Consider the following 23,017-nt stretch of genomic DNA (forward strand, 5'->3'; position numbering starts at 1 on the left):
TGAATTCCAAGTCATAACCATCAAGATCATTGTTGCAATCTAAAATTTTAAAAATCACATTTCCTAATAAATATTTTATTCTTTTTTCACTTTTTACCTTTTTTAGGGTTGGTAGTTGGGTTGGGGGTTGGGAGGGCTGGATTCTCAGTTTGTCCAATGATTCCATATTGGGTGCAGGTGTAGTTGGATCCAATTAGGCCTCCTTGTGAGCAACAGGTCTACGTAAGTTCATTGATGTGTATTGACAATTCCAAAATATATGTCCTATGCATGATATACATATAAGAAAATGTTTCCTTCATCACCTAAACGAGAAAAAGTGTACATTAGCCAAAGTAAGTTCGACGAAACTTTTATGTTATAAAGCTGTACCAACAATGCCACAATACTCGACTAAAATTTTAACTCAAAAACAGTTCTCTCCCCACCATATCGTATAGTTTGACAAAGTACTTTGTGGATTTCTTGGTATATGCCTGTTCCTAAGACTACTTAAAACTTCATCTTTCCATTAAAACTCATATATGCTTTTTAAGTGATGACAACAAAATCAAACTCAATTCTTCTTAGTCTAGTTAGCATATCAAACTTGACAGAAGAACACATATTCCCATAACTGCAAAAAGTAATGATTTGCCTTCCTTACAAATCAAAATTCCTTCAAAGCAAAAGCATGGTTCTTTAATCTATGTTGTTGGCATGTAACAAAATAAGAATTTGCTTGAAACAGTATTGAGATGCAGAAGAGCATCATGTACCACAAAATCCACAAATCACAAAATGCATTTGCAGAAATAAGCAAATGAATTCTGCATAACAGTTCAATAACAATTATAAATATGTTTTCCAATGAGAATTTTTAGAAGGCACTTCGGAAAGATTTCTGTAGTTTATCATCGTGAATTACTCTTCCATTGCATCCCCTTCAATCACTTGCACTTGCTTTCTCAAAGGGATTATTTTGGTTGACAGAACCTCTGCATTACAGATAGGATATTAGTTCAACAGAGAAAAGTCTCACATATCTAATTTTATCATATGCAAAAAGAGAATTTTTACAAACATGATAATTATTAAAGCACTTCAAGAACAAAAACTAAATTTCAGACAAAAATCTTGATGTGGCATAGCCCAGATTGCCAGTTCTGTTTTCACATGTAGTTTAAAATATATGCAATTAATTTTCTTGCTAGAGACTCGTGCCATGCAATAGAGTGTACCAGTTACAACAATAGTAGCTCAGAAGGCTACAAAAAAATTGCCAGCTTTCATACTATCTGTGCCTTGTTTCCATCAGGATTCCTATGCTCACATGGCTATTTTATACTTGTACTTGAATCATATAGTTTCAATTTAACCACTGTTGAACTACCTTATTTAGTTATATTTACAGTGTTTTAGTGTTCGTTACTTCTTTAGATGCTAGGGTACTATTCTAGTACTTCATGTCCCATTAACATGCTCTGATCTTTTGTGAACACTGACAAATCTATTTAATTAATCCTTCTATATTCCCAATAAACAAACTAGACGCCCACTTATATGTGGTTGTTGGCCAACGCATTAGATCTTGTGGTAAACTGATAAACCATGTAACTCCTTTCTTTATTGAATGTTTGTACGAGCACTTTTATGTGAGTCCTTTCTTCAAAGCTCAAATAACTCTAAACTAGACAAAGACGTGCATGTGTGATAGCACAAGGATGGCCAGGGATCATGGATTGTTGTACATTTCTCTCCCATATGGTAAGCCAACCCTATACCTTGGCTTCCTCATGCAAAAATATTATACAATTCTAAAATGTATAACCGAAAAATTGTAATGGTAAATGTTTAGATTGATACTCTCTGCTTAAGTCACTGTGAGCCTGTATGACATTAACTTCATGACCCTTATTGAAAAAGCTTGACGATGCTGAATGGATTTGAAAAAGTGGCATTCTGTCCCTGAAGATACTTAAAGGTACACACCTCAAAGGTACCAGACATTATAAGAACACATTATATGATAATAATTAGATTCAAGAGTTGTACCTTCAGTACAATTTCAGCACACTTAAACATCATCAAATTCCTGGTATGCACAATTTAAAAGCAGTGTGCCTCCTACATCTTGAAAGCATAAAAATTACTGCAATCTTAAATAATGTAGGAGAACATCAAATATTTGTTATTACTTAAAAAATATATATTTTTATTGGTTCCAGAGCTATAAGCACGTCTAAATTCAGATTTCAATGCCATATCAAGTTACAGATGATATATATATTAGACTCCAAAAAAAAGAGCATGTAAAACTTTCTCAAGATCACATTCTTCACAATTTAGACTCCGTGATGACTCACCAAGACAAACTAAAGTTGGTCTTGTCAAAAACTACACAAGACATGGCAACAACTACATAAAAAGTTGTGATATGAAAAATCATCTTGAATTATGAACCATGTGAAGAAGCAAGGTTAGTAATTATGTTAAAACTTCAAATCCAACAAGATAAAGCTCCAAACATAAACCTATGTATGCGATTGTGTAAGTTACGTGGTCTAAGTTTGGCTTAAATTATGAGTTTAGCCCAGTGTTGCCCAGTGTTTTATAACTGCCAATTGTTATGCTCCAATATATGATATTATATTACAATATAATTATTTCTAATTTCTCCACATATCAGTTTGAATGCCCATATTTGAGCATCGCTTGTAATCTTACAAGATTGTTGATCGGATATAACATGCAAACCCATCTTTGCTGCATTTTTCAACATAAGTGGGTTTCTCCTGGGTACGTCTGGTGTTTATGATGATGTAAGCTGAATTATTCATCTTTTTATGACCATTATTAGTTTCCCTTATGCTGGTTACATTGACAGCACTTTGGCAAACATTTTGCCTCTATATATCAAAGATAATTTTTTCATGCAAAAGACTTGGGGATAAGCAGTATCCCAGTTGAATTCAGTTATAACTCATTTAGCTATGTTTTGATTAATTAGACATTGATGAAACCAAGCTTCCTAGTGTCACTTGATTTACATCACTGCTTGTGTTCAGATTTCAGGTTGTGCATTTGAAAAGTCTAGAGATGAAGGTGAATTAATTCGTTTGCTAATACCTTTTCAGCAAGAAATTAGCATGTTGAGGTGGAACCAACAGTTGAAAAGATACAGAGAGAATCAAAAAGAATGAAGTGTGCATCAAGAGAGAGGAATCTCATGCAGAAATTCTTCAAGTTGGAGGCAGCTGTTGCAAGCATCCTGTTCATGGGTAAACATAACAAGATGGGGAAATTGAGGGAGGCTTTCACTGGCAAGTTTGGTAAAGGAAGTAAATTGGGAGTAAGTCCAATGGTGGTGTTGAGATTAATCACACTGTTTAGAGGCAATGAGGCTCTATCTTTTTCATGTTCCCAAGTAAATCTGGTTTCCCAAGAAGTAGAATGTAAGCTTGGGTTGGAAGCATATAACCACCTTCATAAACGTCCACTTGGATGAATCAAACAGTGGTAATAAAGGTCACCAAGCAAAGCAAAATCAATAAGCATTTCATTGCTGAAGCAAGAAAGCTGTGCATCTTAATGTTTGTCGTGTAATGTTAAACAGGCCATACATGTAATAGAGGGATGCTATTTTTCCAAAGAGAGCAAAGAAATACTGATCAGAGTTCCGTGACTCACGGCAAGTCACGCGAGTTAGCGGGCCAGGTGACCTCCGCCGAGTCACGGTGACCCTGACCCGGGCCCAGACGAGTCACAGGGTGTGACTCACCTGACTCGCCGAGTCAACAAGTCACCCCCTGACTCGCCAAGTCCGAGGGTCGTGACCCGGCCGGCGCAACTTGCAAAAAGTGGACGCAAAAACAAAAAAAATACAACACATTTTTATTATGTTTTGTGCCATTTGCCTTTGTTATAACCCTAAAAGGGATTGCCATTCAGTTTTATGAGTGGAAGAGAAGAAAAAAGAGAGGAAGAGAGAAAAATAGGAAGCCATAGTTTTGCAACCAGCTGAGAGGAAGAGGTGAAAAGCTTGCACAAATCACATTGAGGCAGCACTACAGTTGCATTGAGAGCATCAAGGAGTCCATAGAAGCTCATTTCAAACACTTGTCAACAAATTTGAAAGAGGTAAGTGTTAATTTTTATTGATTATGTTGGTTTTTTTTCTATATTTATGGATTTTTTTTTTTTTTTTGTTATTTTTTTTTTAACTTCAGCTTTCCAAATCTATATTGCTGCTTGCATACTTCAATATTTCAATCACAATGACATAAATAGAACAATAGCATAGCAAAGCCTAGACTTTTTTTTTTTTTTTTAAATTGTAAAAATGTATTTACAATTTTTTCTAAAAAAAATCTAGGGTTTGCTGATTTTTTTGAATTCTTAATTTCTTTCTTTGAAATTTGAAAATTTTCAAGAAAAAACACAATGCACAAATTAGTCTTTGCTGATTTTTTTTAATTAGTTTAAAATTTTTAATTTAAAACTTTGTCAAACACAATGCTCAAATGGTGATTTGTAAAATTGTCTTATTGCAGCAGCCCTCACGTTTTGAAAACAATTTTTTTTCCTAATGGCTCATCCTAATCCTCCACAACCTAAGCCTAGGAAACATGGTCAAAAAGATGAGGCATGGAAATACACTAAAGAATTCCCTGGTAGACAAAGAAATCAAACCAAGTGTATGTTTTGTAAGGAAATTAACCATGGGGGGGTAAATAGATTAAACTATCATATTGCTGGCATACGTGGTCATGATACTGAGCCTTGTGCCAAGGCACCTCCCGAAGCATTCCGTTTTTGTTACGTCCAATTAGAAAACTTTGAAATACATAAGCAAACAAAAAAAAGATAAAGAGAGGAGTTATGTCATATTGGTTCCCCTCCACCCACATCCGCATCCGGCTCCGCATCCACAGCTGCATCCATAGGTTGTGTTGGAGAGGGTTCTTCTATGCCTCCCTTTCATCCTAGTGCTTCTGCTAGTGCTAGTACTTCTATTCTTGCTCCTACTAGTCACACTTTTGGTCCTAGAGTGCGAAAATCCAAGATAGACAATTTTTTTGTACCACGCACTATTCCTGGCACACAGCCCTCGCTTGAGAGCATGTCTTGGAACAAGGAGGCCCATGATGCAAGAAGAAAAGCAATTTGCAAGTTTTGGTACTTTTGCAACATTCCATTTATTGCAGCCAGGTACTTTTTTATTTGATTGTTTTAAATTAAAATTTAAAATTTTATGGTTTGAATTTGAAAGTTGAAATTGAACTTGAACTTTTCTTATTTAATCTATTTCAATTTGTGACAGGTCTCCTTATTGGGAAGGCATGATTGATGCAGTAACCATTTGTGGGTCGAGGTTTAAAGCCCCTAGTGATACTGAGTTGAGTGGCCCTCTCTTGTTGGAAATGGTGGAAGATATGAAAGTTGACCTAGAGGACCACCACCAATCTTGGAGCCACAAGGGCTGCACCATCATGACAGATGGTTGGATTGATAGGAGGAATAGAACACTACTAAATTTTCTTGTTTCCAGCGTTGGTGATTGATCATTTTACTTCTCTATATGCATTGAGATTGAAATTGAATAATTTACATTCTAATTTATTGATAATTAATTTGTTTTATTTTCAGGATCTACCATGTTTTTGAAGTCCATCGATGTTTCTTCACATGTCAAAAATGCGACATACTTATGTGAGGCTATTGAGGAAGTTATAGATAAGGTGGGGGAAGAAAATGTGGTGCAAGTGATGACGGATAATGCAGCAAGTTATGTTGCTGCAGGTAAACTTTAAAAGTTTTCTTTTAAGTTTTAACTTTTAACTTATAAACTTTTAAGTTTTTAACTTTTAAATATTAATGGTAAAATTTCTTGATACTTATCACATCTAATTCTTTAACTAATTTAAAATTGTTGCAAGAAAACTTTTGATGGAGAGGCACCCAAAAATCTTTTGGTCTCCATGTGCAGCCCATTGCCTTGACCTCATGCTGGAGGATATAGGTAAGCTTGGATGGGTGAAAGAATGCATTGAAAGGGCCAAGAATATATGCAAATTTATTTACAATCATGCATTGGTCCTTAGCATTATGAGGCAATACACGAGGGAAAGGGAGTTGGCTCGTCCTGGTATAACGAGATTTGCCTCAAATTTCCTCACATTGAAATCCTTGTTAAAATCAAAGGCATCTTTGAGGCGCATGTTTGTTGGTGAGGAGTGGACTTCCTCATCCTATTCTATGACCACTACAGGGATGGATGTAGCAGATTGCATTTTTGATGAGCCAGGTTTTTGGACCCCTTATGCAGAGATCGTGCAGGGAATTTTATAAATTTATAATATTATATGCATATTTTTGTTTTGTTTGCATTGTGCAACTTTGCAATTTTTCTTATTTTCATGCACACTTGTGAGTTAACTATTTTTGTTTAACATTATTTGCAAGTCACTGAGCCCCTAGTAGTTCTCCTACGAATTGTTGATGGGGAGAAGCCGGCTATGGGCTACATATATGAGGGCATGGATAGGGCCAAGGAGGCCAAAAGATCCATATATGCTGGAGTTGAGGATAAGTATAGGCCCATTTGGGACATAATTGATAGAAGATGGCATAACCAACTTCATAGGCCCATCCATGCAGCAGCTTATTACCTCAATCCATCATTTCGTTTCCGTGCTGATTTCAAAGCGGATGAGGAGGTTCTTAGCGGGCTATATTTAGTAGTACAACGGATTGGCACTGATACCACAGCTACACTTCTCGAGATGGATGCATTTAATAATGCATCAGGGGCAATCTTTGCCAGCCAATTGTGCAAAGAGGGTCAGACAAAATTGCAGCCAGGTAGAAAATTCTAAAGTTTATGACATGCATTTTAATTTTTCATTTTATAATCTACCTCTAAAGTTGGAAATGAGACTAATGTTTTTTTCTTTTCCTTATCTCAGATAGATGGTGGCAAATGTTTGGCCCTTCAACCCCAAACCTTCAAAAAATTGCCATCCGCATATTGAGCCAGTCGTGCAACACTTCTGGCTGTGAGCGCAACTGGAGCATGTTCGAGCACATCCACTCGAAGAGGCGAAATAGATTGTCTGTGGAGAGGTTGAATGATCTAGTCTTTGTTCATTACAACCTCCGTCTTAGGACCAAACAGATTTTGGACGATGACTCCTCTCCGATCACTCTAGAGGAAGTCGACCCTGAGTCCGATTGGCTCATTGAGTCCACCGATCCAGTCTTCACTGATGAGGACCTTGAGTGGGTTGACCAGGCAGACAGAGAGGCTGAGGCTGTGGCTATGGCAGAGGAGGATAGAGCACGATCAGGCATAGCACCTATGGCTACTCAAACTGGCACATCACAGGCAGAGACTATGGCTACTCAATCATCCAGGACCTACCTTAGATGCCTTTGTAGGAGGCAGATAGACGAGGTTGAGCCAGAGCCTGAGCCATAGACTTGTTTTTGTTTACACTTTACAGTTAGATATATGTTTGGGAACATTTGAAGTCATGGATTTTATATTATACATTAGACAACATTTATAACTCTATATATCTATGTTTTCTAATTCCTTCAGCTACAATTTACATTTCTACGCATGTGATGGATGTATGTTTATGTATGTGATCAAATTAGCTTCTATTTGATGATGTTATAGTGTCTTTAAGCTTAATTCAATAATGGGTGTATGAAACAAGTTTTAAATCGTTAAAAATCTCTAAATTTCAAGGGTTTTCTTATTTTGCCGAGTCATTGCCGAGTCCGAGCCGAGTCACGAGTCGAGTCAGCCTTGCCGAGTCAGAGCCGAGTCCGAGTCTGGGAACTTTGATACTGATTGAGCGGTGATGGAAAAAGCTTCATCATCAGTGCATACAAAGTTAAGTCCTTCAATAAGTGCCAACCAAGCCCAAAACACAAAAACTCATTAATGCAAATAGAACTTTTGCTTTGCTTCTTTTGAGAAAGAAACATAAGGATGAGATACATAAATATGAAGCCTCTCTAAGTATGCACACTAACAAAGAACAAAAGCAAGTGGAAAAGATGTTAAGAACTTTACATTTGGACAGCCCAAAGGCAAGCTACATAATAGCATGAAAGCAATTGCTAAAAGATTCACCAGCTTCCAACAGAAGTCTCTATGGGCAATCAATCTGGAAAATGATGTGATGAACAAACTCTGGGGATTAATGAATCAAAGACTCATCAACCCATATACATCTTTATGCAGATCTTTTGTTATCATATCCAAAAAAAGATGTAGCATTGTGAAATATTAATGCTATCAAGTACATGTGAAGGATGCCACCTATAAGGCAATATTTAGAACACAGTAAGGTTTGTACGATTATTAAGTACTTTTTGATTATGCAATACACCAGCTACACTTCTGAAATTGATGAATCTTCTGTTCCAACTTCTAACCATCCATAGATTCTTTTGACATTGAAAACTTGGATGTCCCGTTTTTTGCAAAATTTGGATGCATTTGAGACAGGTGTTGAAAGTTTTTGAAGAAGAATGAGCTGCTTCTAAATGAGAAGAAATGTTAGTTTGCCAAGAAATCGCTAGTCATTTAAGCTAATGACTCAAGAATAAGGCCATTTTCAACAGGCCCAAAGCTTAAAAAGTACCTGAGAACTTAAGTTTCGTAGGTACTGCCTAATATACCCATCTGATATCTAAGACTTCATTGGTTCATTCTTAAAATTGATTTTCCAATGCATTCTATAACCTGCAAAGGGCTTTTAAACAGTTGAAATACAGAATAAACAAATGTAACATGGCTGCATGGAGCCAGCTCAAAGCCCGGAAAGCTTGAGGTTTACCTAGAGTACTCAGGCTGCCCATGGTGGACACTAGGCAAACCCAAACTGGGCCCAGGTGGACACATGGGCTACCTCAATAAAAAGGGGGAAAAATATAATTTCTTTAACAGTTTTTTAAAACAAAAAAGTGCCAATCTAATATAATTTTGCCCTAAAAAGGAGGGCTGTCCACATTTTCTCTCATTTCACAAAGAGAAGTAAAACATATTTTTTCCCTCCAAGCAGCCATTGTTGATTTTTTAAGGTTGCTGTATTCTTTTTCAGATGTGAAGGCTATAGAAGAGAAGATCTACACCCATAGAAGAGAATGAGTTGCACAGAGAAAATTTATCTATCAGAGGTGAGTAAATCTTTTAATTTTTTCAATTTCTGAATAAGTTTTTCAGGATTTTAAAAGTTCTCAATATTTTTTTAAGTTTTTTTTCACTTTTTAGAAATATTTTGAATATGTTTTAAACCTTCTATACATAATATAATAGTTATAATGCACTTTTATCTTCTATATTAACACAATGTATGACCAAAAATTTTATTCAAACAAAATGGCTTGTAGTTCTACTTCAGCTAGCCCACATTTAGAGGGTTTATTTATATTCAATGTAGTGTCACCTCTTTGGTGACATCCAACCATGATTGAGCGACTTCCTAGTGGTGGAATTCATCATTAGTGTTGTAGCCAATATGGAAATGAGTATAAAAGCTCATATAGTCAAGTGAAAGCTCACCTATGCACTATGATAAGCATAGGAATAAGATTTCGGCTGGAAGCATGTCCCCTATTAACAGAGATAGGAATAACATTTTGTCCATTGCCAAATATAAAGAGTTGCCAACGGAAAAAAATAATGGTGTATGAAAGAACAAGAGGACGTCAACATTGTAAGCAACCAATCAAAGGAAAGTTTACATCCTCTTTCCAAGAAAATATCACAAAAACCTCCAAGTAACTGAACACAACTAGCTGGCCCACAGGCTTTCATGCTACCATCTTCTTGAAAAAATGATACCCCTTTTTTCAAATAGAAAAAGGCCAATTGGAAAAGGCCTTCAAGCATGAGGTGAGAGAGATTGTAGATGAGAGCATTGCTCATTGCATCTATAGCAATGGGCTTCTGCCCAACGTTTTTGAACACCATATCGTCAGGATAGGGTAACAACAATCAACAATGCCACCTATTGATTACATTAGTCCTAGGTATGGAAAAATGCACACCACCTTATGGCCAATGAAAAAGCTTTCATAAAGGCATCTTTGAGTGCAATCAAAATGCATGCCTAAAACAAGAGTATCATCATTTCTAATGAACGAAAGAATTGCAAAAACAAACCACTAATAATGTCATTGCCATGTCCCCTAAAGGGACTGTTTTTCAAGGCAATTGATTGTCAGGGGCAAGTGAAGGATGCAATTTTCATTGCCAATATCCTCACACAAGCCATTGAGATGATGGGCTCTAAAAACTTGTTCCAAGTCATACAACTCTAAAAATTGTAAGACAGCTGGTTCAACTGTGGAGGGTATGTATGGACGTGTTTTTTAGACATCATGTAGTATCCACTCTCTAAATTTGATATTGCAAAAGATTGGAATGAAAATAGAATGGGTCAAAGAAATCTACATGGAGGCTGATGAGATTCAAATGTTTGTGAAAAATCATCATATGTCACAAGCCATGTTCATGACCTTCTCCAACTTGGATTTGTTGAAAGTAATTTTAATTTCTAGCATATTATTAAATTTTAAAATTTGCATATGCCATCTTTTTTATTTATTAACTTTTGTTGTTTTTTACACCATAGCAAGTTGGCAAGATTCAATTTGCATCACTCATCTTGAGACTAATCATGACAATGCAAGAGACATTGAGTGCCATGGTCATCAACACTCTTTTAGAGTGTACGGAGGCAATCACATACAAAGAGCCCAAAATGTCAAAGCATTGGTCTTAGATGATGGCTAGACTCGTGTGGAAGATATTTTCAGTTTCATTGAGCCCATAATAAGTATGATTAGGTATGCTAATATGGATCAACCATGTTCAGGTGAAATTCATTATGACATAGACACCATACTTAAAAAGTAGACCATTTTTTAAAAGTGTGCAAATGAACATTGATGACTGTTGAAATAAAATGACCATAACCTTTCATCTCCTAGCATTTGCTTTGTCCTCATGTCTTATAATAAAGAGAAGATTTCCTCGCCATGGAGAATGGCACCATATGGTAATGGGGAGGTTGCTACTACATACAAAACTAAATTTACAAGAATATTTCTAGATGTAAATATACAAAGTGTCTTGAGTGATTTTTGCCACTTCATATCTTCAAAGAATCATTATCATTGTGATCTTTGAGAACAGTACATGGAATATGCTCATTAATGATAGTACCTGTTGTTATGTAACTAGGGCTATATAGGGTTCGGATTGCCTTAAGGCAACATCCGAACCCTTTTAGGTCTGGGCCCTAAAGGGTAACGTGCCCCAAGTCTAGGCCTTGCCCTATTCCTCACGCTATCCTAAATACACACGCCATAATAATATTGGTGCCAAAACTTAAAGGAGGCCGACTTACAAATAAGGGTTAAAGGTGCATATAAATAAAAGACATTTCAAAAGTCAAATTCATTCAGTTTTGCTAATGCCCTCAGTTTATGCAAAATAACTCCAGCAAGGTGCGAATTCAGTCTGTGAAATACTTCTGTCAAGGTGCAAATTCAGTCTAATCCAAGTGTGACCTTGATACCTAGAAGTGTGAATATTATTGTGCAAAGTTGAAGACTCTGCTGATAACACAAGATTCAACTTTGTGTGAAGACCTCTATGCCCTAATTGTAAACTGAAAGTGTAGATTCAGTTGCCAAGAAAGTGCAGACCTGGTGCATGTGAATGTCCAGACTCAGCTGTTAAAAGGAGCAGACCTGGTGCATGTCAAGGTGCAGATCTGGTTGATGTTAAAGTGCAGACCTGGTGTCTAAAAAGGGCAGATCTGATTCATGCAAGTGTGCAGTTTGAAGATCTCACTTTTGAGCTAAGTATTGTATTATTCAATTCTGAATTGTAATAATAATCTGACCTGTGGGTCTTTAGTGCTGGGTTTTTCCTCCTTGGAGGTTTTCCCAGGGTAATTGAGTTGGTCTCTTGTGCACTCATTTCTGTCTTTCATTTACCAGTCTTATTCACTTAATCCTAATCTGAAATTACATATTGAAAGTCTGATTGCTGGTCTAATACTCAAAATCCAACAGTACCTACACAGCCAAGGCTCTATATACCTATAGCCTCTTTGCAATAAATCTTTTATCCCAAGTATACATCCTTCTATTTTTTTATTTCCTCATTTTCATTTTGCTAATACATAATAATTATTATAACTTGTGTTTTATAACTGTAAATGTTGTTATAATTCACAAGTTGCTGGTTTTTGTTCAAATAAAGTAGAATTGGAGAACATGCTCTTTATCCACTCAATTAAGCACAATCAATTGGGTGCAAAAAAGATAAGAATTTGGTCTTTGTGTGTTCCAACTTGCATCCCTCATCACATAAGAAACCTTATTACGAGGGGTGAAGGGAAATTGGGATCCAACTCCTTGGTTTACCGACTTAGGCACTATTGTTGCACAACTTGTCAAAGTATCTATAGACAAGTTAGCTTCTACATATGACAAGGCCAGTGGGAGTGGCATTGCAATTGATTGTGGTTCAAATGAAATCAAACCGAATGTTGAATATGATGCTCATGAGGAGCGATATGAAAATTCCAATTATTGAATACTGATTGTAATTTTCATTTTAGTATTTACATTTGAGAAACCATTGCTTTATGTATTTAAGTATTTTCTTTTGAAAAATCTTTTAAATATTACGAGGCCTGTCAGAAGTTCGGTCAAGATTGCCAATATCAATCAATTGTGTTTGGCAACATATATGAAAGAATAGACTCCATTAGATAAAACAATGATCATAATACAACTAAGGAGAATTAGCCAACAAAATCAGTTTTCAAACAAGTGCAGAAAATCATTGTTGATTTTTGAAAAAAAATAACCATAACACTTTCCATCTCCTAGCATTTGTTTTGCCGCAATATAATAGCAGAAAGAAACCTTCTTTTCCCAAGAGGTGACACCATGTACAAACGTTGAAGATAGCGATGGATAAACAGCATCATTCACTACTCTTCCCAAACCAAAATGTAGAGGGCACAATCATTGGTGTGCTTCGCAGTTTTATACTTCAATAAATCATAATCTTAGTGCTCTTTGAAACAAGTACAAGGACACTAACTCATGGTATCTTCATGGCCAAGGCTATGTTTACCTACATCTTCTTAGAATGAATGTTCTATCAAAAGCAATACAAGCAGATAACTTTAAAATTTTGCAGTATGTTCTGATATATCTTTTCTCAACAGGGTTCCCAGCATTTTCCTGAAAATATCACAACTTTTTCAAAACATTTTTGACCAAAATTTTCAGCAATATAAATCATTGGCGTTATGTCACTGGTAATATCATAATAAATTGTTCATTCTTCTCTAGGACTTTCATAAACAGGTTATACACCGTGAACAGTGTAAGTAGCTGTTAAGATTTCCAGCTTACATTATTGAATAGCAGTTAGATCTATTGCCAAAGGACAATAACAATTATTGCTGTCATTATTTCAAAAACGAACATGGTTACCTATAGTTGTGAAGACAGTTGGTATATTGGGTTTGAAAACCTCAAGATGACTGCCATTATTGTGATTAGTGACTATGACTGTCACCTTTAAAAACGGAGAATACTGCTGTCATTATTCGTGATTAGTGAGCATAGTCATTACAAGACAAAACTCTAAAACAATTAAACTTTCCTTTGACTTGTCATTATTGTTGCATCACAAATGTTAGTGCTGTTGTAAACTTGCTGTCATTTCTACTTATCAGTGAATATTGTTTCCATTAATTCATTTGTAAAAGAGTTATATGATTGAGGTAATTGTTTGGGAATTTGCATTGTTACAGATCACCTGTTAATAATGTTGTAATTGTCGAGACTGTTTTCATCATTATCATCTCTTGGCATAACTCCTTTTGTGATTAGTAATCTTCTTATGATTACTGATCAGTAGCATTCTGTCATTAATGTTACCTATACATTTTTTATCACTATGGTGTTCACTGTTCAGTAGCATCTTTATTACTATTGTGATCAAGTAATATTGGCATCAATATTTCTGTCAACATTATAGGAAATATTGTTGATCAAAGTGATTAATATGAAACATTGTTAAGACAGGATATTGCTGTTCTGAAATACGAGGCATGGATATTGCCATATTTGAAGAGGTTAGGAGACATCTGTTGTCAACCGTAGATTCCATTCTGTGTATAGTTTATTCTTTTCAACTTGATAGTTAAGGTAAACACTAGGGTTAACAATTCATACTTACCTTAGTTGTATTTTTTATTGCATTAAAGGTCTATTATAGTATTTACATTACAATTATCTATAATCAGCAATCTCAAAACTAATGAGAAAAAAGCATATTTTAATTTGTGTATACTCTGGTTTACACTCAATCTCCATGCAATTAGGATGGCTTTAAATGTAAAAAACAACAGGTATTCCTCTCTTTTATAATTTTACTGCATTTTTTGGGTTCCCATTATTGTTCCCTTTTTATACAATAATATCCCGAGAAATTGAAAACGTCTTTATCTTATGGTATGCTGAAAACTTCCCCAGAGCAATATTTGCTTCCATTACAAGTATACATTTTTTATTTTTAACTTCTTTTATAGTTTTTTAACTTTCTTATATTTTATAATTACAAATGTTATATTGACTTTGTCCCCAATTTTAACAAGCTGTGAGTTCTTAAGGTGACCAGAATTGGCATATATACTCATTTATCCATTTAGTCAAGTACAATCGGTTGGCTGAAAATAAGGCAAAGGAATTGTTCTACATGCATTCAAATTTGTATCCCCAATCACGTAACCAAGATGAGTAGGAACTGTTGATTTTAGGCAATCAGATGTTAATCTGGTTACTTAAATCATACACAGACTCAGAATAAGCAGAAATAATAATAAAAGCACACAACACAAGACACAAGTACCCTGGAAAAACCTCCCTCTTGGAGGTGAAAAACCCAGCAACAAGATCCCAGTTTATATTAGAAAATATCAGTATACAACTTTGCTTCAACACTTGAAGCAACATATAAATAAGAACGGCAGAATGAAGATTCCAAACTAGGGCACAAGGAATAGCTTGATAGACTTATCTACAATATCAAGATTTTCTATTTGCTGTCATGCAGATCATTCGCAGAGCATAGGAGTGAATTCGCTGACTGTGAATGTGATTTGCTGCCACTGAGACAATTCACTGTTCCTAAGAATGAATCGCTGCCTCAAGAAGATAGTTCGCTGCTCTTGGAAGGATGATTCACATAAGGCTAGCAGTGCTTAAAAAAGATGATACATTGTGAAGAATGAATCTTGTTTATATACAAGATTCATGTTCAAGTCTTCCAAGTCGGCTTTAACCAATTCCCTTTATTTTACATATTTCAATTTGCACTTTTGGCGCCCAATTTGGGGCCTACATAACTTGCAAGTTGTGACATGTTTCCTTTTTGGGCCCAGCCCTATTAGACATGAATTGCTTAACCACACGTTACATTTGGGCCCAGCCCTATAGACATAAATTGCTTAACCACACATTACATTTGGGCCCAGCCCTATAGACATAAATCGCTTAACCTTATTACAATAAGATAATATTTTAATTGCCACAAGGCAACATTAAAATATGATCCGAACTAGCTAACCATTTCAACAGGAACCACTGAGTGTGCTTACTTGAATGCTTCTATTGTACAGCTTGCCACAATATCGCAAGGATGAGAAGTCTCCCACACAAAATGCAACTAGTAGGAGTGGCCTTGGGTCTACATGTGATTCAAACGAACCAAGAGAAAACATTGATCATCTCCATGAAGAGATATATGAGGATTATAGATTGTAACTTGTACTGCTTTCACATATGATATTAAATTATCATTTATATTTATCACTGTAATGTCCCCTTTTGGGAGGACACTAAATCTTGCCCACTATACTTGTAGAATTATTGCAAGTTATGTATTTTCAGTCTGCTGTGGTAATTTGGACAGATTCAATTTGGTGCTGTTTCCCTCTTTGAAAGCTAAATGCTGCTCTTTTAGATGAGTGCTATAGCTGAATGGTTCGATCTGTATTTCATTGCGGAAGGTTCTTTGTTCTCTTAGGAAAATTGATGTTAATTGTATTGATTTCTTCCATTGATTGATAAATTCCCTTCAATGCTTGGAATGAATTTTCTTTTATACTTTATTGGTGGAAGAGTCACCACTTTTCATTGTTGCCCTTGAAAATAATATATTATTCTTCAAATTGATCTCCCTTGGATGTCCTCCTCAGATGAGACTTTCTCCTTTTTATATCCTCCACTGTGAGGGAGAGGTCACACCTCTTCATCATGTATGCCCCTTTGGCCAAAGACAAACCCTTTCCACCATTAGCACCCTTTGAAAGAGTGCAAGACTTCATTATTTCTGCCTTTTGAAAGGAACACAACCTTTCACATTCAGATTTGCACTTTTGATTTATATCAGATCTGTACTTCTGATTCCCCAAATTATCCCATCAAATGAGGTTCTCTTCTCCCTTTTATATGTCGTGTTTGAGGGAGTCGCAACTTTTCATTTCATGTCTTTGACCATTCATTAACTTAATTAAAATTTAATAATATTTAATTGTATTCTTTTATATTTTAATTTTAATTTTATTATCATCATTTAGCATTAAATTGTATTTCAAAGTGGGGACATTACAATCACTATCAACCATGTTTCCAATTTTCTATTTCTGTGAATTATGTGTGTGTGTAGTTGTACACAGCAATATCAATGCTAGGGAAAAAACATCGTCATACTAGCAAACCCGAACCCATACCCGCAATTATGTGTATTTTTGTAAATTATAGGTGTTCATATGTGTCGTGTAGTCAGTAGTTCTATGGTTTGAGCATGTGGCTTACCCTAAGCCAATTGGATATTGCAGTAGTTCATCTTCCGATATTGTAGTGCTCGCTCTCTTTTTGGTTTTCCAGACTCTAGGTTTTGAGTTTCTTATTGGCTTGGACCCTGCCCAATGTTGGTTTGGTTTTCATACTAGATATGATGCACATTATGACACATGGATTTATATGCGGTTATTTTCATTTATGCTTTATGGATCGATGGATGATGATTTACATGATGATGGTTATGATGTGTTTATAAGATGTCATTTATGCTCAATTAGTCAGACGATTACTTGAGATGGATTATATATGAGTTTTATTATGATTTAATCATTATGCTTATCGATGTTTACTTGATCTGATGTACATTATACTTATTGATGTTTACTTGATCTGATGTACGATACTTTATATATATATATATATATATATATATATATATATATATATATATATATATATATATATATATATTGATGCTCAATTAGTCAGATGATTACTTGAGATGGATTATATATGAGTTTTGTTATGATTTAATCGTTATGCTTATCGATGTTTATTTGATCTTGAAAAATAAATTGAATGAATGATTCAATAATCGGATGATTACATTGAACGATATACACACGTATATATAGAGGTTACAAGACGATGTTCTATAATTAGAACATAACGTTAAAGTAAAAGATTAAAGAGCTAAAAGCTAAATTAAGCTTAAAAGCTAATTAACTAAAAAGAAAAAACTAAATGCTAAATAAAGCTTAAAAGCTAATTAACTAAAAAGCTAAATGACCATTAAACAAGGAACTAAATATAGGTGACTAAAATATAATTAAATATTCTAATAGATCTGATGTACACAACTTTCTATCTTTGATGTGCTTGGTGAAAGGGAAAAGCCATTGCACTATTCTTTACCGCTAGGTTACCGGGTTCGACCCCCTAGACCCCTGGTATTGGTCTGGTTCACCTATGGTCCAGACAGGGTCCATGATTCACAAGGTTGGTTCGAACCAAGTCAAACCCAAGAGGACCCAGGTCGAACCTGTTAAAATAATATTAATATCTTCTATAATGGTCATCTTCTATTTTTAGCAGTCATCTTAGTTGTCAACTTATTTGCTATTTAGCTTTTTAGTCAACTTATTTAGCTTGTTAAGTTAGCTTTTTATTATTTAGCCTTTTAAGCTTTTTAGCTTATTTGATTTCACTTTAACGACTAGTTCTATTTATAGAAAATCATCTTGTAACCTCTATATATACGTGTGTATATCATTCAATGTAATTATCCAATTATTGAAGCATTCATTCAATTTATTTTTCATAGTATCAGAGCATGGAAATTAAAAATTTCGAATGTTTTTGTAAGTTTTTATTGAAGAGAGTTTTTTTTAAACTATTTTCTTTTTCTTTTTCTCTTCTTGGGTGGATTTTTATTTTGCAGGTTGAAAATTTTCCTAGGGTTTCTGCAATTTTCAACTAGGGTTTTGACCCTTTAGTTCAAGTCAAAATTTTATTCTAGTTGCAAATTCTTGGTGGGTTTTTCGAGAGCTTTTCTGGGTTGGTGTCAAATTTTTTTGGGTGCCTCAAATTTTGTGCTAGCGAATTTCCCTTGGAATTTAAAAACAGTTCGCAATTTCTGCTAATTTTGTGGACATCGGTAATTTTGCTGTCCTCTTGGCACCGTTTATGTTGCTTTGTTTGCAAAAAAATTTAATTTTTGGGTTTCTTCCAAACCTCGAAATTCGTGCCAGAATTCTCCTCCAAGGTTTCAATTTTTTCCGCAGTTGCTTCTATTCTAATTTTTTTTAAATCAGATTCTTCCGTCTCTTGCTTTCACTCGATTGACCTCGTTCAACCTCGATTTCCATGATGGCATCTTTTGACCAACATCATGTTGGAACACAGTCAGAAGTTCAGTGGCCTCAACTACAACACCTGGAAATGGCGCATGTTCACGTTATCTAAATATGGTTGCCTTGATCAGATTGATTTAGGCCAAACCTCGTCCTACAAGTCCCAAGGTTTTCAAGATTTTTTTCCTAAAAAGTTGTTTGCAAGGTTTATAATTTTTTCTTTAAAAATTCTCATCTGTAATCCGCAAAGTTTGTGTGGGATTTCTAGGTTTTCACAATTTTTTCTTCAAAAATTGTTTATGTAGGTTTTCACCTAGCATCATATAAGCATGAATTAAGATAAGCATGTCAGTTGTTCGTCTTGTAAGTCTTTCGTGTTTTTGTTAGTATGCAGTTCGTAATTTGAGAGTGTAGTTTAATGTTTAATTAATGTTGATGTTAAGAAAAAAATAATATTAATACATTAAATAACTACTAAATTGAAATTTTTTATAGCGTTAAATTAAATTAATTAAATGAACTAAATGGTTTAATCATTTAAAAAAATAAATAAATGAGAATAAATTTTATATGGGAAATAAATATTTAAATTGGTATTTTTATGTGCTCAGGAAATTAATAAAAAAAATTATTTAAAATAAAAGTAGTGGTGAAGGGGAGTTATGAAAAATTGCTATTAAGGGAATTTTGGGGGGAGTGGGAGAATCTTGCATGCTGGTTTTTATGGAGTTGCTTTTTCAAAAAGGCATCTCTGTTTTTTCAAAAAAGAAAGAGGGACGAATTATTTCTGTGAAAATTTCCTAAAAAATTTTGTTGAAGGTTTAAAAAAAGAGTTCTGGATTTTTGGGGGTCTAGTTTTGAATCTGGTGTTTGATCGGAAGGAATTGAAGGGATTTCAAATCAAGTATCCTAGAGAAATTTGTGGATTGCTCTGCAACGTCGTAAATTCTCCATCGAACGTAGGACTCTTGGTTGGAGTTGTTCTTGACTTTGTTATATTCTGTAGGTTAATATGTTCAATGTTTTCAATAGGTTAAATATTGATGCATACCCTACAAATGCTAGATGTCAATGGAAATCATGTATTCATTCATTCTAAGGTGTTTACTTCCTATAATCTATTTTGCTTATGTTCGCTATTTTTTTACCAATTGTTATATTCAGAATGCATTCTTCTGTTGATGCTTGCTTGAGCCGCATTAATAATCGGCATGTAGTCATTATGCATGCTCAAGAGTAGTATAATGGTGTCGCCCAGTTTGATAACCCCGATCCGTCCCCGATCCGTGCTTTGATGGCCGCCTCCTTTGTTGCTAGACGGTTGATGCAAGGTTGTGCGGCTTGCCCTAGCCATGCCAGGGCATACTTATCCCTAGGTCCGCTTGTATCGGCCAGGACTTCTCTCCCAAAATCGATTCATGCCCTAGTTTTATGTATAGTCATTCTACGCAATGTGCACTATATCAGCCGATTGTTATTATCAGCATGCTTTCTTTTTAATATCATCGATATGTTTCACTTGTTAACCGATTATTAAAATCAGTATGCATACATTATTTTAATGTTGTTTCTTTTTATAATCGGTATACCTATTCTTCCTTGCGAAAGCGTATTTTCTTCTTGTAAATTTTGGTTGCTTATGGTCACTTTATTAGCCGATGATTATCGGTATGCATTCCTTTCTTAACTGATTGTTATATAATTGGTATTCATGTATGATTTAGACTGGCTTTTGAACAGCACTAATAGGGCATCAACCCCTATACGTTCTAAGTATTGTGTTTGTTTTACTCTTCTCTGTGTTCACCTAGTAACCGGTGGGATTTTATTCCCAGACTCACTCACTTCCCAGTCTTTTGTTTTTTTCCTGTTCGACTTCATGAATATTGTATTAACCAATTGTTATCATCAATGCACATTCGTTTACTACCGAGTATTAAAAAAAACAGCAAGCATTCATTATTTATTTACTACCGGTATGCATTCTTTATTTAACCAACTGATATATTCGGTATGCATTAATCTATTAACCGATCATTAAAGTCGGTATGCATTGGTTTACTAATCGATTATTAAATCGGTATGCATTTGTTATATATATATATATGAACTTATATATTCATCCATATAATTATTTATACGTTCATAAACAATGATAGCCCGAGAATTGAATAAATCGATTATAATTCCTTATAAGTTTTGAAAGGCAAAATATCAGTCATATTCTTGCGTGAAATATGAAGTATCGAGGTGGTTTATAGTAGGTTTCGATATGGGAAATTAAATTAATATTAACTAAAATTATAATGATGTGATGTGAAAAGTTAAAGTTGTAAATCATGCAAAATTATGAATTAGTTTGCTTATGTAAGGCATGATGCGTCCCCTGTATTGCTTCTGAGATTTTTCTTCTTTTGGTGTGGAAGTTGACTATTATAATTTGGAAACAAGGGAATGTTGTGTTAAATGTATTTTGTTTTCCTGAGGCTAAGGGGGGTGCTTGGGTCTTTTCTTGTGTATGGTTATTCTTGGTCTCTTGATGTATTGATTCAAGTCTTTGAATGTATTCTAATGTTAGATGGTCATTCCTAGTCTGCATTTGTAACTTCTTGTTTGTAACCTTGTTCTAGCGAGTCAAGCCTTGTTATGGTAGGGGCCTTGTCATCTCGTGGCTTTGGGTGTCATAGGTCTTGTGATGTAATTTGGATTCCTAGGTGCAAGTCAAGGGGGAGTGGCTCTCATTGGGGGCCAGGAGCCAAAGTGGGCGCCAGGGTATCTCAATGAGGGTTTTGTAATCAAGTGGTAATTTTTAAACTAAAGAACTTGGGTGGGTAGCTAGATCACATTAAAAAGATTAAGTGTTGCCTCTCTTACACTCGGATGCTTGTTTAGGTTTGGGGTAAGCAAAGAAGACCTGGAATGGCATCCACCAATCTTGTCCCTTCAAAAGGTTGGTGTGGTCCACTAAAGTTTGTATGGGGGTCGGGGGTCAATAGAGGTCACCAAGGTAACCGAAGATGTGGAGGTCGGGACCTAGTGAAGACTCACCAGAGTAACCCATGACAACCTAGTGATGACACTCTTCCCTATTGCACACCTAGTAGTCCCTTATTGTTACTTCTCCTTTGGGGTTGTTTTGGGCCTTTGGAATTTATTGGATAACTTTGGTTCTTTTGTGGTAGAAGTCTTGGGAGTCTCTTGTGAGTCTTGTTTGTATCCTTGTCTGCTTGTTTTCGTCTTGTGGGTCTGGCTGATATCTCCTAGCACGAGAGGTGGACCTAATGGCACTACACGGTTGGGTGGAGTGCTCTTGCACCCATTGGGTCATGTTCATCCTTTTTCATGTTCGTGTTGTCTCGAGGGAAGATCGAAGACTTTCTAGATGGTTCTAGATTTATGTAATCATTTTATTAATGAACTTTTGGACATTATGTCCTTATGGATACAAATGTAATGTAACTGATGATTATATGTACCTTTTTATGACAATGTAATGTGTATCATGATCTTATGTAATAAAAGATGTTATATCATTTGCATGGTGATTCTTATGGTCATTTATGTTGGGTTATTTTGGTAAATGCTTGAGTGACGACGTTGTGGGGCCTTGAGGACTAATGCTAGCTATTATACGTTCATCTTATTCTTTCATGATGTTGTGTCATGTAATTCAATGCATATGTATGGTTTATCTTTCAAAAAAAAATTGTTTGCATTTCATTGATTTACTTGACAAGTCCTCTGGGCCTCATAGCGGGGACATTACAGATATTACCTTGGATTATATCAAAGTAATGGATAGGCGACATATACTTACATTGTGCAGTCAACTTGTGCCATTTCTCCATAATCAAAACTAGAAGCTATTGCAAAATTTCAAAGGACTTGCTTGAGCTCAAATGACAAACCAAGTAGAAAGTACTTATGGTCAAAGTTGTTTGTATTGATAGAATATGTTTTAGTACCGGGTTATGATTATGTACTAGGTAAATTACAAATGTACTTTGGTCCCTTGTATTGCCATGTATACGATATTCATGGTTGGATGATAAGTGAATAATGTCAAAGCATTTGAGACAACATAGTTTTCATATTTGTATTGTAATGACTATTTGTCAAGACTACGTGTAATAATTCTTAATGTTTTATTACAAAAATAATTGTAACACCTTGCTTTAAAACAGGAGGACTATATTATTAAGTGGATGCTGTAATATTCCCATATAGGGATACTGGGAAAAGATAACAAATTCTACAAACTA

General features: G+C 35.1%; 1 protein-coding gene across 1 annotated transcript in view; it reads right to left on the reverse strand.

The window, feature by feature from the left end:
- Window positions 1-589: 589 nt before the first annotated feature.
- Window positions 590-23,017, reverse strand: part of LOC131075583 (proteasome subunit beta type-7-B) — a 74,830-nt gene continuing 52,402 nt past the window's right edge. Inside the window, exon 9 of the mRNA XM_058012427.2 lies at window positions 590-977. Within this exon, the coding sequence (XP_057868410.1) occupies window positions 904-977 (74 nt within the window). The 3' untranslated portion in view covers window positions 590-903. The remainder of the gene's footprint in view (window positions 978-23,017) is intronic.

Source organism: Cryptomeria japonica, chromosome 5 (assembly GCF_030272615.1).
Source record: "Cryptomeria japonica chromosome 5, Sugi_1.0, whole genome shotgun sequence".
NCBI classification, from domain to species: Eukaryota; Viridiplantae; Streptophyta; class Pinopsida; order Cupressales; family Cupressaceae; genus Cryptomeria; species Cryptomeria japonica.